The sequence below is a fragment of the Anoplophora glabripennis genome, unplaced genomic scaffold (genome assembly GCF_000390285.2).
Source record: "Anoplophora glabripennis isolate ALB-LARVAE unplaced genomic scaffold, Agla_2.0 scaffold620, whole genome shotgun sequence".
Taxonomy (NCBI): Eukaryota; Metazoa; Arthropoda; class Insecta; order Coleoptera; family Cerambycidae; genus Anoplophora; species Anoplophora glabripennis.
Genome location: NW_019416776.1, coordinates 222,288 through 237,620, shown reverse-complemented (window position 1 = coordinate 237,620; position 15,333 = coordinate 222,288). Strand labels below are relative to the sequence as shown.

At 31.3% G+C, this 15,333-nt stretch overlaps 1 protein-coding gene across 3 annotated transcripts in view; it reads left to right on the top strand.

Annotated features, from left to right (window-relative positions):
* Window positions 1-14,123, top strand: part of LOC108911386 (RNA-binding protein Nova-1) — a 29,778-nt gene extending 15,655 nt beyond the window's left edge. For 2 of the 3 annotated variants that reach the window (XM_018716312.2, XM_018716311.2), the window contains 4 exons: window positions 204-520; window positions 2,629-2,860; window positions 2,962-3,198; window positions 9,447-14,123. In XM_018716312.2, the coding sequence (XP_018571828.1) occupies window positions 204-520; window positions 2,629-2,860; window positions 2,962-3,198; window positions 9,447-9,670 (1,010 nt within the window). In that variant the 3' untranslated portion in view covers window positions 9,671-14,123. Of the gene's footprint in view, window positions 1-203; window positions 521-2,628; window positions 2,861-2,961; window positions 3,199-6,409; window positions 6,702-9,446 lie in introns of those variants that run through there. The other variant, XM_018716314.2, reaches the window with a different exon arrangement.
* Window positions 14,124-15,333: the final 1,210 nt, after the last annotated feature.

Here is a 15,333-nt window from a genome sequence, read left to right as displayed (position 1 = left end):
AACGACGTATGACTATCCTCTCGGAGAATAGGTTACTTAATATTTTAAAATTTTATAAAATTATTTGACGTTGAACCATTTTCAATTTGGATTCCTCAGAAAACATACGACATTACCTGCAGGTATTAAGACATTTTTTTGAATTTGAATTGAAGAAAGTATTTAATCGTCATTGAAAATGAAAAGGTGCCTTTGATTTGTAGGTGAGAAAGAACAGAATAAACAGGCATGTTTAATGATAATAGGAAAAATAGTGGAGGATCCACAAAGTGGGACCTGTCTGAATGTGTCATATGCCGACATCAGTGGACCCGTAGCAAATTTCAATCCTACCGGATCCCCTTTTGCTCAGCAGCAGGCAAGCAATGCCTTCAATGCGTCCACTGCTAGTCTCAATAGCGGTCTCGGTACAGTCTCTCAAGGCATAATGCTTAATGGAGGACTCAATCTCAGTCTTAACCTCACGACCCCAGGCCAAAATATTACAACCATAACAGCACAACTGTTAGATCATATAAAGGTACCTATATTTTTCATAAATGTAATATGTTAATGCATACATACAACGAAAGTCACTAATTTTGAATAAATTCTGTATGTCAAACACGAAATTTCAATGTACAGGATGTTTATTAAGTGTTTGTACAAACTTTAAAGGGTGAATCTTTGACTAATGTTAAGATAAAAAGTTTATATTAACATAAGTCCGCAAGGGCTTGGTTTTTGAGATAGAGTCCAATTTTGAGATAGAGTCCAAAAAAGATTTTTGTTTCAGTAATTATTGTAATTAACTTATTTGTAGAGGTAGTTTGCTCTGTTTCGTAAATGATCTAAGTTTGACACATCGCAATACAATCAATAAAAAACACATTTTGTCACTTGTTTTTCAAAAACTCTTAATGATTCAGCTTACAAAATTCCACAGAAGGTTTAACTTTAAACCCGTTTTTTTACAAAACGGCTGCTTTCAGTGACAAATACTAAGTGTACCTTTTGTATGCAAAATTGAAATGGAGAATAGGTGATAATACTCCTAGTTTCCCGAATTTCGTCAAATTGCCATGTTATTGAACAAAAATATAATGAAAATACCATACAAAAATTGTTTTTGAACACTGTATCAAGAACCAAGCCGTTGCGAACTTTTTATCTCAAAATTAGTCAAAGATTCACCATTTAAAGTTTGTAGAAGTTCTTGATAAACCTGTAAAAAATTCAAATAAAACAAGGCCAAATTCAAATAAAACAAGGCCAAATATTTTTCTTGAAATTATTTGCATATAAATGTTGAAATAATCATGTTTGAAAATGATTTTAACACAGGTTTCTAATCTCCCATTTTAGTTTGAATATTTTTTTTTATTACACTAGTGAGCCATACCTATTTGTAGGGTGGTCCAGATTTTAAGACGGAATCTTTGATAGGGGATCTGGCAAATTCGATTAATTCCTTTATTATAATATCATTGGGATATCTACAAGTAAAGTGATCTGTTATAAAAATATAAGGAAGGACCGGCCATTTTAGAATTCTTTTTTTCTCTATATCAAATTGAAAGTAACTCTAAAATTATTCGTTTTGCCAAAACAATTTATATAAAATTTAAAAAATTGGTGACATTTAAATTATTTATTTTCTAGGGGTGTAGTTCCTAAAAATGTAATGAAATAAACTTTTGTCACATTGCCTTGTATTTCGTAGACCGTTTTTGTGGAACGAATAATTTTATACTTCGCGGACGGAATTATGGACAGTGACTCAGACATAATATAAAAACACTATTACTATAAAGCGTATAAAATATAAAATTTTATAACAGTTCAATATTTGTCTTGTATTAAATGATGTGCCACTCTCTATGTACACCGATAGGATCTATAATCGTCTATAGACTGAGTTACACTGAACGTCAATCTATCTTCTATCTCTGTCTATTGCACTGAATAGGGAATAGGGAAATGCTTTCTTAGTGGATGTAAATGGACGTACGTAGCACTTGATTTAGCTGTCGTTAGAAATGCCATAGAATAAGCATAACTGGGAAATTTTAAGATGTAATAATAATTAAAATGGATCAAAGTGCAGCAAACACTGTATTGCTCATAAATGCGATGGCATCATTTTATAGAAAACACTTAAAATTTAAAAACAAAATTTTGTTAAAATATTTTTTAATAGATGTTATGTTTTATTATCTTTTTTCCATATTTTCTATATCTTGGTGTCTTCTAAACTGACATGCCCTGCACACTTCATCCTCCTTACTAGTTCAAGAGCTAGCGATGAGTCAGTCTCCATAATTTCAAATAGAGTCCATTTTGATATACATATTTAACTGTGTTGCAAGTTCACTTTAATACATATTAAAAATAATCAGGACTTTAATGTACGTAATAGGTACATCTTTTTTCTTAAAAATTCCATTGGTACTAAAAGGCATTAATCGAATTTGCAGACATCTTTAGCATCTAATTTCTGAGACTCAGTGGCTCAAGTTTCATAAGTCTATATCAGACATCCTCAGGGATATTTTAGATAACATGATTTCGAAAACAAACTGAAAAAATGAACTTTAATAAACTTACAGGCAGAACGCAAGTGGCATATTTATTAAATATATTTTTTAGATGCAATTGAGGAATTCAGGATTTTCTGATACTCAGGTAGCAGAAATATGTGCAGCAGTGACAGTGTTGGCGAAGTATGGCATTATTGCCGTGGGGCTGGGCATAGGGAGCGCACATCCCGGGGCCCTTCCCGTTTCCAATTATCTTAATATGATGGATCAAACCGGTGCGGCAAATGCCAGTACTGGCGTGTTTGGGCCCATAGGTCAAGTTAGTTTAGGCGATTGCATAGGTGAGCAAGAAAATTCACCACACGTGGCTTACTGGCACTTTGTTATCGTGTAGTTTGTGTGCTCGAATCAAAATCGGATTTTTTTTTTTTTTTTTTTTCAGGTGCCAATTCCCCCACTCCGAGAACTAATCTGGAAAGATACGATTCTGCGTTCGATCCCTTCCGCCATCAGAATTCAGCGGCTACTGCTCCGATTTCATTAAATAATAACAGTTTCGGTCTAGGTACGGGACAACAGATGGCTGTGCTTAGCAAGAGTCCCACTCCGGCGGAACTGAATGCCCCTAAAGATACTAAAAATGTGGAAATAGCGGAGGTCATCGTGGGTGCGATCCTGGGTAAGTATTTTAAAGTTATTCAATATAAGGTGTGTCCACGGATGGAGTTGAAGAGAGGGAAAAAATCCATAAAAAGAATAAAATATTGAAAACTCGCATATATACAGGGTGTGCCATTGAACACTCCCGCTGCCAATATCTCCAAAATGAGGAAATTTATTTTAGTTCCAGTAATTGAGGTTGTTAGGTCCCTCGAATTGCTTCAAATTGTACTTAGAACTGTTAGTTCAAGTCTTTCTGTATAGATCGCGTGGCGATATTAAAAAAATTTTGATCCCTGGAGCGTGGAAATGTAGTCCATCTGAAAGATTGTTAAATTTTGAGTAATTTTTGTAATATAAATTTTTCCGTATATTTACTTGTTTTCGAGATATGTCGACTTCAATATGCGATGTATGATGTAACAGGAAAATTTAAATCACACTGAGACAAAATATTCTTTTAAAATGGTGTTATAATGGCTGTATTCACATCACATACTAACTAACAAACAATAAATTATAAAAAAAAGAATGATCAACTGCAGAAAAAAATATTGTACAATGGTAAATCTTATAAGGGCCAGACGAACCGTATTTTATCAAATGTTATTAAAAAATGCAGTCATAGGTGGTTCATGTCATTTGTTTAAAATAAAACATGTATGGCAGATGACACATATTAGTTTTCCAATAATTACAATTTTATCAACTTGCGTTTTTCAGTTTAACTATACTAGTTATAAGATTTACCATTGTACATTTTTTTTTGTAGTTGATCATTTGTTTTTTTATAATTTATTGTTTGTATGTTATATGAATAAAGTCATTATAACAAAATTTGAAACGAATATTTTGTCTCGGTGTGATTTTTTTTTGTCTCGAAAACAAGTAAATATTGGGAAAAACTTTATATCATAAAAATTACTCAAAATTTAACGATCTTTCAGATGGACTGCATTTCCACGTTCCAGGGATCAAAAAATTTTTAGGTTTCGCCGTGCCATCTATACAGAAAAATTGGAACTAACAGTTTTAACTACAATTTGAAGCTATTCGAGGGAACTAACAACACCAATTTCCGGAACTACAATAAATTTTTTCATTTCGGAGATATTGGCAGCGGGAGTGTTAAATGGCACACCCTGTATATGCATATATAATACTCGATAAACTATTTAAAAGACACTACTTTCTCAAATCTCAATTTATTATACAAATTGTCTCAAAAGGTTCAAAATATTCGGAAATGTGATAATATTTGACTGCCGTTAACCATCAGTAGAGTCGCGCCACCTGTGCGGTTATACATATGTTTAGGTTATGGTTGTTGAAAAGTGTCAATAATCATCGAAGCTTATTTACTTGATGATTCATGGTGTTGTTACACTTTGTAGCTAACAATTTTTAATATTTGCTTTGGCTGAAGTTGAATGAGTAATAAAAAAAGTTTTCCCTTCCCTCTTTTGAACACCATCCATGGATATACTGTAATACTCTCTTATTGTTGCAAATGTAAAATGTCTTGGCTTAGCCTCGTGCGGTCATATACTTACGTATTCCAATTAAGTAAATAATTGTACATGGCTGTGAGAGGCACACATTTAGGAAAGCGGAAGTATTTCATGATGGAGGAGGATGAAGTTCGAAAATATACCTTCTATTTGGAGTATTTGCAGCAGCAACAAAATTAAACCTCAAATCACATGCATGAAATTTGCAGCAACGCGTTTATGAAAAACGTGTATCATTGTTTGCTTCATTGGAATGTGTAAAGTGACTGCAGTTTGGTGTCGCTTTACTACCTTATTATGTAAAAACAACTTTTAATGCACCAAACGATTAAAACAAAACAAATCGTTTAGATTACTTTTGCGATATTTGGGTAATAAATTATTTAATGGAAAACTTGCCAGGTCCCCTCAGAAATATAAGTAACGTATAAACGAACTCCCATTCTGGCAGAACCGGTTTTTTTATAACTTACGTTGCCTAATTGCAGGTTATGCCACCATGGGAAAGTAGTCAACTTAAAAGAGTGTAATAATGTTGCGATTCACAAAGTGTATCAATTTCATCACCTTAATTCTAAATTTTCCAATAGTTTATTTTGGTGTGTGTGTGTGTGTGTGTGTGATTTTAACACGTCGTGGCATTTTGTATGTTCTGCTAGTTATTTTTTAAATTAAATATTAAGAAGAGTAGGCATTGCCTTAATAGTGATGCTTAAACGTTCCATGATACAGGGTGTTTAGGAGATGGTGGCAAAATTGATCAATTCCATTTGCTTCAATTAATTTCTAAATCTGTGTTCAAACACAGATTTTCAAATCTATCGACTTCGCGATCGTTATGTGTGTTGTCCAACACAAAATTATAATTCTGATTGCACCATTAATGATTTGGTCGCACCTAACTTAGTAGCTCAGTAGCGTAATCTAATCTGGGGCCCTGCGGCAAGACAATTGGGCCACCCTCCACCAAAAGAAAATTTAATCGCCAATAGTGTATTTTGCTACAAGAGATGAACATGCCAAAAAAATACAGCATCTTGAATAGGAAATGCTATTTTCTACTCGTATCGTATATGGGAAAATAAGGATTTTCTTACGGTTTAACCGATGCGAATGTGGCATTTTTTTATAGTCCTTTCTCTGAAAATATCAAATGATTTTCTTAATTATGTAATATGGTCATTATTATGTAATTATGTAATAGCAATTGGGACAAAGTAACAAAATGTTACTTGTCACGCTAAAGAATAATTCATAATTTGAGGTGTAACAAACAGTTTATTTTGGATTGTACATAAAATTAAAAATTACAATTGCAATTACGCATGTATGTGTAGAAATAATAGCTTTTCCTACTCGAGGCGAAATAATTTATTTTGGCATTTTCGTTAGAGTTGTTCCAGATGTAAGATTTTCGATATTCGCGAATACGAGTATGGGAGTATTAACGGCGTATGTATAAAAAATTAGATTCTAAAACTAAATAAACCCATATCAGTTTACAGAAGAGTTAAATTAACAGGGGGAAATACATTTGACTCAATATATGAAGGAAGTTATACAATTTGATAAATATTTTGAAATATTATTTGTAATTAAAAACGGTAAAATGAACTACAATTGAAAATTTATTGGTTATTTAAACAAAAAGAAAAAAAACATATTTTGATTGTACCAGTTTTATGTTTCGTGTCAAATAAAATGTTTTTACAATTGTAGCCGCTCACAAGAAGTCCCTGGACAAATCGGACCGCCGCTCTTCGACCTAGGTGCCGATACCGATCGAGATCGAGTCAGTCGATGACATGCCGGCTAACTGAATACACTCGTTCTCTCTCCCTATACTTCTTAAAAAATTACTTCTGTTTATTAAAATTAGTGAACCTACAAAACAAACGTTTCTTTAATCCGTCTACCAAACAAGCCATTGTACACATTAAAAATAAAATTGACTTTTTTTTATAAAGAAATGGTATTTTTGGCAAAAATAAAATTTTCTTGAAACATGAAACCTCTTTTCTTACAAATCTTCCTTGTTCGTTTACATATTCGCATTCGTTAACAACAAATTGTAATGAATGAAAAAGCGAATGCAAGTTTAAAAATTGATTCAAATAATTCGCATACATTCAGAACATCCCTAATATTTATATCTTACTGCAAAATTTAGTATTTTCTACTCGTACAGGGTGCTTCATGAATAATTTTGTATAAACTTAAAATTTCAATCTGTTTTCGAAATTGCTAAAGCAACAAAGCTGTATTATTTACCAAAATATAATCAGCAGTGTCGATTATCAGAAAACTTTTTTTGGTCAGGCACTTCCAAAGACTTTGATTTTTAAACTGAAACAGAAACTTAATAAACTTGAAAGTTTAAACCTGTATAAAAAAAATCTGCATTATAAATTGATTAAATTTCAGGTATTAGATTTTAATAAAAAAATATTTTTAAAGTAATTTTCCGAAAAATTTCTTCCAAACAACATTTGCCGCGGGCCAGGATCATGGACTATGAACCATGAACCATGGATCATGGATCATGGACCATGGAACTGGGTTGCCGTAACTGGTTTAACAAGTACATCCACTATAAAAGTTGAAAAAATAATTTTTTTCAATATCTATTGGTGATAAATGGTCTATAATATTCCGTAAATTTTCTTGCTTTACTGAAATAAATGCATTCCTTCAAAGTGATAATCGTGGATGTGAAAATAAGTAAATTTCATTAATCAACCTGCTGGCTAGTCGTATTTTCAAAATAAAAAAAAATATTAAATCGTTCATGTTCTATAGTGTGCATGTAGCAATTCCAAGAATTATATTGGAATCATCTTCTATCTTTGAAATAAAACAACATAAATCGGGAGCTATAGTTGACGAGAGCAAGTGCTCTGCAAATAACCACACTGAACTTGACCTAATCCTGCATTGTAAACAGTTGATTAAGTGGGGCAGTGCAGGGTCCACCTATATTTCGTGTAATAATTCTTGATTACTTTTCCGGACTTTAGACCACAGGTTGCTTAATGAAAATTGTTTATTTTCACGCCCTCTATTATCTCTTTAAAGGAACACGCTTATTTCAGAAACACCCTCTGTATTTTGGGATGTTATATGGAAGAAAGAATGTTAAAAAATGTGTTTTCACATCTTTGAATAATGGAAAGCCTTTTAAATAAAAAAAAACATATTTATTTCGAAAACTGTTTGTTGTATCGATAATAAACAAGTATGCCTTTTTCACTTAAAAAAGTACAAAAGTTTAAAAATGGCCACAAAAAATAATATGGAAGTAGGTCTATAAATTTTTTCGGGTTCCAAACCTACGGAGGGCCTTTTGCTCCCAGGCCCCTAAAGTACATATTAGTAAATTGAATATGCTATCAGGAATAGTTTCAGGTTATATAAGTTTTAACCAAAAATTATCCAAATTTAGTGAGAAACAAAAAAGGTAAACAGTAAATGAGTTATCAACTTTCAATAACTAATAACTTTGCAGTGTGAGCCATTTAACACTCCCGCTGCCAATATCTCCAAAATGAAGAAACTTATTTTAGTTCTGGAAATTGAGGTTGTTGGGTCCCTCGAATAGCTTCTAATTGTAGTTAGAGCTGTTAGTTCAAATCTTTCTGCATAGATGGCGTGGCAATACAAAAAAAATTTAAGATCCCTGGAACGTGGAAATGAAGTCCATCTGAAAGATATTATTATTATTATTATTATATAACGAAAATCTATTATTTTATCTAAATCACATCGAGACAAAATATTCTTTTAATATATTGTTATAATGACTATTCACACCACATACTAACTAACAAACAATAAATTATAAAAAAACAAATGATCAACTACAGACAAAAAAATTGTACAGTGGTAAATCGTATAACTAATATAGTTGAATTGAAAGACGCAAACTGATCAAACTGTAATTATTGGAAAACCAATGTGTTATCTGTCATTGTTTTGTTTTAAACAAATGACATGAGCCACCTATGACTGCATTTTTTAATAACATTCGATAAAATACGGTTCGTCTCTGCCCCTTATAAAATTTACCATTGTACAATTTTTTTTTCTGTAGTTGATCATTTGTTTTTTTTATAATTTGATGTGAATAAAGCCATTATAACAATATTTTAAAAGAATATTTGGTCGGTGTGATTTAAATAAAATAATAAATTTTCCTGTTACATCATACATTGCATATTGAAGTCGACATTTCTCGAAAACAAGTAAATATTTGGAAAAACTTTGTATTACAAAAATTACTCAAAATTTAAAGATCTTTCAGAATGACTGTATTTCTACGTTCCAGGGAACAAAAAATTTTTTAGTATCCCCACGCCATCTAACAGAAAGATTTGAACTAACAGTTCCAACTACAATTTGAAGCTAGTCGAGGGACCTAAAATAAATTTCTTCATTTCGGAGATATTGGCAGCGGGGGTGTTAAATGGCACACCTTGTATATATAACCGTGATGTTATTTTTTATGTCTTACCCAAATGCCATATACCTACTATGCCATATACCATTCCCTGGACACCCTGTATATTTGATCTGTAAATGTTACAAAAACATGAAATCGAGGAGTTTCGAGGTTTTATAATAACATATAAGGAAAAGATACTTTATTTTTGCGTCCCTTGTAAAACCAGTCTCAGCTGACGTATGAGGGTGTAGAATTAAGGTGACGATTGGCACTTTGCACGCAACACTTCTTATTTGTCCCTTTTTATTGATGCAGGACCAGGCGGGAGGTCTTTAGTAGAGATTCAGCAAATTAGTGGAGCTAACATTCAGATATCTAAGAAGGGTATCTTTGCCCCTGGTACGAGGAACCGAATAGTAACCATAACAGGGAATCCCCATTCTATTACTACGGCACAATATTTAATCGAACAACGCATTAGCGAGGAAGAGCTGAAGAGAGCACGAAATAACGGCCTGGGTACATTGACAATGCAGTGATTAAATTGCTTGATATCAACATTCATCGAAGAAGGGTACATAGCGACACTGTTGATATTCAATTATTTTTAACTTGATGATAAAATAAGTTGTTGGTAAAGTTAAACTTTTAAATATTAATATTACATTAAGCATAGAACTACAAATATTTTAATTTTTTAATGTATACTTGTGATGTTACCACATTAACTAATGGGAGGCTTTGTCAATATTTTACGTAACGTTTGTTTCGACAGTTGAAAAATTAATAGTCAGAGGTCTCCTATTAACATTTATTTTTTAACTGCGTATATTTCTGCAGTATAAAATTGTTTAGTATCTTAATGTGATTATTTGGATTTATGTAATATATGTATAATATATATGGCTATATTTTTTTAATAATTGTTTTGTAAGACGCGAGTCTTGAGTAATAGACAACGGAAGAGTTTCAGTTATTACACAAGATTTCTTTGTCGATGTATGTAGTAGATATATTTCTTTATATAATATATAAAATAATTTTTCTTCCAGGTAAATTTTTAATCAATGATCTGATACTAGATACCTACAATTAAAAAATCAACTGAAAATTGTGATGCAAATCATCCGTTCATCCATCATTATGAATTCTGTTTGTTATATCATTATCTAAGCATTTTTAAATATAACGTATTTAATTATAATGTTACGTCACATTAATAATATGATATGTATGTGATGAATTATTAATGTCATTGATGTTTTTATTTCAGAATGGAAATATTTGAGTGATAAGTTTGATAAGAAATGACTATGAAATTTTCTGTCTGCTATGGGACGGAACGCGTATATTTCTATGTTAAAGTTTATTACGCAGGGTTGTTACCTATACGTATCCGTACTGCAAATAATTCGGAAAAAGTTTCCATCTAGGCCGTCTTTGGTACATTTGTATAGATTCTTAGCCAAGTTTATTTTTTTAGAGCTATAAATATTCTGTAATTTTTAAAAAATTTATCAATATACGAAGCATTCCATTATTTTAAAATTTTTTGCGGTTCCTTGTTAATTCATTTTTGGGGGAAACTTCAAAAGCTAATTGGAACTCGAAAATTTCCCCGTTTGAAGTAGAATCGATGCGGTTGAATAATTTTTCGGTTGGTTATCAAACCGTCATTTTAATTTTGCGTTTCGAGAGACCTATCGCTTTCTTCTTCATATGAAATTCTTCCTTTGTGCACTGTTTCATGGTTCTAGGAGAAAAGTTCCCGTGAATTTATGCTTCAAAAGGCTTAAGTTTTCGATATACAGGATATAAAGTTTTTGAAAAACATCAGACCACAAATCTTTTCAAAATATTTGTAAAAGAAGTCGTTCTTAACATATATATTTTCTTTTTGTTCAAATGTTATTTTCACTAATTTGATTCCGTATTCCATGTCCAATGGGATTGAGGTTGGGGTTCTATGCCGGCAGGATTTAGCCCAACTTCCAAAAAAATAATTTCGAACCACCTGAGAAGTGTTAGGTCATGAGATAAGGAGCAAATGGTACAGCCAAAGGACTTACAGTCTGTGTGCGGCGATTTATATTCTGAAATTATAAAGTTTCGTATAGTGGAGATGGCTGTTATATGACGTGTACGTGCTACATTTTTCTCCGCATATTGGTATAGAGCTTGATTGAGGGTGATACTGGCTCTTTCGAAAAATTCCCCAAAGGTTTATCAACTGTGAACCACAGTTAGTCTCCAGTTTCAGAAATTCTTCTGGAAAGTGGTATGTCTCTCAAAACGTCGAAAAGCTTGAACTTACGACGACTCAACCGGTTCAGAAATTATTTGACCAGTGACAACGATCTCAGAAGCCTGCAGACGAAGCAAAAATTATTGCGTGTTTCCGCAGTGTTTTTGTAGTGTCTTCATCGATTTCGTTAAATTCCACAGGTAATTTTCTGAATGTAAACAATTCAAGCATTATAATAAAAAAAATTATACATAATTGCTATTTTTCCATCGTATGCAAAGGTGGGGCGTTGTAAAGTAGTGTTGGTACCAACTGTTGTTGGGTACGAGTTAGTAGAAAGTAGTTTGAAAAAGTAAAAGCACAGCAGAAAATTTCTCAGTTTTTTTTCAATCATCTCAGGTTAAATTTAGTGATGGAGGGTTAACCCCATTTAAGTTTATAAAACTGTGATTGGTAATAATATTAAGAAATTGGTATGTTTTCAAGTGAATTAAGTACCTGCAGTAAAACCTCAAATTTAAAATATTTGGCTGGCCAAATACTTACGACACTACAGTAGGTATTATATATTATATAACTGTTACCAATCATAACATATTATATATATATAGAATATTCCATTATAAAACATAACACTGTAAATAGTCATAGTAATATAGTCATCTATAGTCATTTTAAACTAATTTTAAAAGTTTAAAAATCTTATGTGTATGTATATATATATATATATGTATACCGGGTGCGTGACTCAACGTTGCCACTTTCGTTTCGATAGAAAACAAAAGATGAACTTTAAATCATTTCCTAGTCACGGGGGTTTCACTTGGCATAAAAATATTTTCATTTTTATAGATGTGAAAGAAATATAAAGAATGTCTGATAAACAGTTGATTTTATGGGGCATATTAATAGGGGGCAACAAATTATTCGTATCATCCATCTTGAGCGCCATCTGTGACTGACGATAAGAAAAAAATAGCTATGCCAAGTTGAACCCTTTACTGCCTTTTGCTTATGGCTAGCATCAATTTAAAAAATCAACGTTTTTAATAACATTTTTACACGATCAAACATGAATTCCTGGAAAAATAGATTTTGCACTTTCAATCAAAATGTAGCCAGAATTTATCAAATAATTGTTGAAAATTTGAGCCGGTCCTATTCTTCAATTTAACAGCAATTTTATACACAACACATCAAAATTTAATTTATTGGCAATTATAAATATGTGAAAAAATTGTAAAAAATAGTGAATTGGGCGTTTACATAAAAAAATGTAGTGTTTTCTCACTGCACAAGCAATTTCACTATTACCTTCTTATACAGGGTGTTTCAGGATTATATGCAAAAATTTTAAATACGAATTGGGAATCGGACAATAAGAAAAAAAGTTTCTATGGACGTATGTCCGGAAAGATTCGTTAAGGAGTTACGACGAAATTGGCGGCCGAGTTTTAAATTTTTTTCTCAAATTTGAAAACAAGATAAAATCCTGAATTTATATCTATTGAGACCTACTACCTGATTGTAATAAAGAATTATAATAAATTGAACTTATTTCATGTTACGTCTTACATTCTTATTATTTAGATAATAGGCACCCAGTTAGGTTAGTCGCTGAAATACAAACAAAAATTTTATTTTATTTTTTTACTCAAAAACTACTTATTTCATGATAAAGATGAAAAAGTTTCTAAATTAATCTGTCTCTCCAAAAGATGTATTGCAACAATTGAAATCCTAATGAGTCGAATGTTTTCATGAAAAATATACAGGGTGTTGTTGATTTCACCCGTTCCAAATAAGATTATTTTAACGAAAAAATACTGGTTAGATGGGCCTGGATCAGTATAACATCTGTACCAAAATGTTTTCAAATTTGAGAAAAAAATTTAAAACTCGATTTTGACCTCCATTTTTAAACGACGGTAACTCCTTAACGAATCTTTTCCGGACATACGTCCATAGGAACTTTTTTTCTTATTTTCCGATTCCCAATTCGTATTTAAAATTTTTGCATATAATCCTGAAACACCCTGTATAACTTTTTATTCGAATTATTAAATAAATAAAGTGATATTTTAGTTGAGCTGGGAATAAAACCCATTAAACGTGATTTAAACTGGTCGCAGATCTTTCGACTACACACCAACACCGTTTTGCCACCAACATACCTTAATAGATAAGTAAAAATTATAATACAATAAAACACTACACACACCTTTCGGTATTGTTTCCTTATCAATAATACCTGTCCCGTTTTTGTAATAAAACAAAAAGTAGAAGAGTAGATATTTCTAATCGGTGTAGAAGGTAGTGCAACAAATAACCTCATTATTAAAATTGTTGGTTTTAAACAAATATTCATATTTGGGCCTATTGAGTAATTACAATTTAAAAATTTAACTCTAATAAATACACTTGCAATATTTTCCTTAAATTTGTCAACCTAGTGAATAAATTTGATTTTCGTTGATTGTGCAAAACTGCTATAAAAGGAAATACCGGTGGAAATGTTAAGTGGCTCACCCTGTGTATAGTTGTTATCGCATGTTGTTGATATTGTTAATGTTTGGACTTGCCATCAAATAGTTTAAAAAATAGTTGTTAAAAATATGTTCGTCAGTTTGAGTTGCCTCCTTGATTATATGTATATTAGAAAATTTGGGAAAATTTGTTAGAAATACCACCGATGCGTATAAACCACTCAAATCAGCAAACTAATAAATGTCCTCTTAAGTTTTTTATTCAGTTTTGTATTATTGAATAAAGACCCATCGCAAACTTTTATTAATCGTCGACTTATATCTTTTAACCCCAGCATGCACTTCTAGCCACTTCATTATTGCGTATTTTTGTTGCTTCGAACATGCAAAGTAACAAACTATTTCTCATAATTAAAAAATTATCAATAAACCTTTATTAGTTTGTTGAACTGATATTTTCATTGTCATATTAAATAATTCCTTTGGAGAGTCTAAATTAATCGTAAGTAATATTTTCAACAAATATTTCCTAAAAATCAGTGTCTTTATCTTACTATAAATTAAAAACACAAGCCTTTTATTTGTCACTTGCCATTAAGATTTATGTTGCAAAGAAAAAAAATTAAAATTAACTGAATTGAATGAGATACTCATTAATTAATACATCTTTTACACAATAGCACAAGAGATACAGGGAAGGTGATCATTAATGAAAAGAAATTTCCGTTTTCGTTTATTGAAAATTTATCCTCAAAATTGGCTCGATATTTAAATTAATATTTCCCAAATTTTTTGTCACTTATTATACGTGCGGTATTGAATATACCTATACCTTATTTTTTATGTATTTGTGGGAAGAGAAGATACAATTTATATATATAATAATTCTGGATAAAATGATAAAATATATATATGTATATATAGAAGTAAAATTATTAACCACACATCCTTAAAAATCTTTCACTTATCCACAGAAACCAACACTCGGAAAATACTGCGAAAAATCTATTCCAAACCTTTCACCAGATTCTACATAGATCAAATCAAGATATAATATGAATTGTGTGACATAGTTGTGGATGTTTGAATTCACTATACAAGGTGTTTAATCACTAATGAGCCAGATCAGCAATAGATGATTATGATAAAAATTGAAGGCAAATAAAAATTTTGTCGAAATGTGTTTTTGAGATACGAGTAATTGAAAATGAAAAAATTTAAATTATTTTCAGACATCTCTTGGAAGCTATAAATGATTTTTTCTAATATTTAGATGGATTTCCATCAATACAATTTTTCAACCAGATGTAAAATTAGATTTAAATTTTGGAATTTCGTTTTCATAAATTTTTAGCAATATTTTTTTTTATGATTTAGACCAATTCCGTAAAGAAAATTGGTGTCCTTTTTTCTTTGGGATGATGTTTATTACCTCAGAAGTATCGCTTCTGTTTAAAAATTTTAATTATAC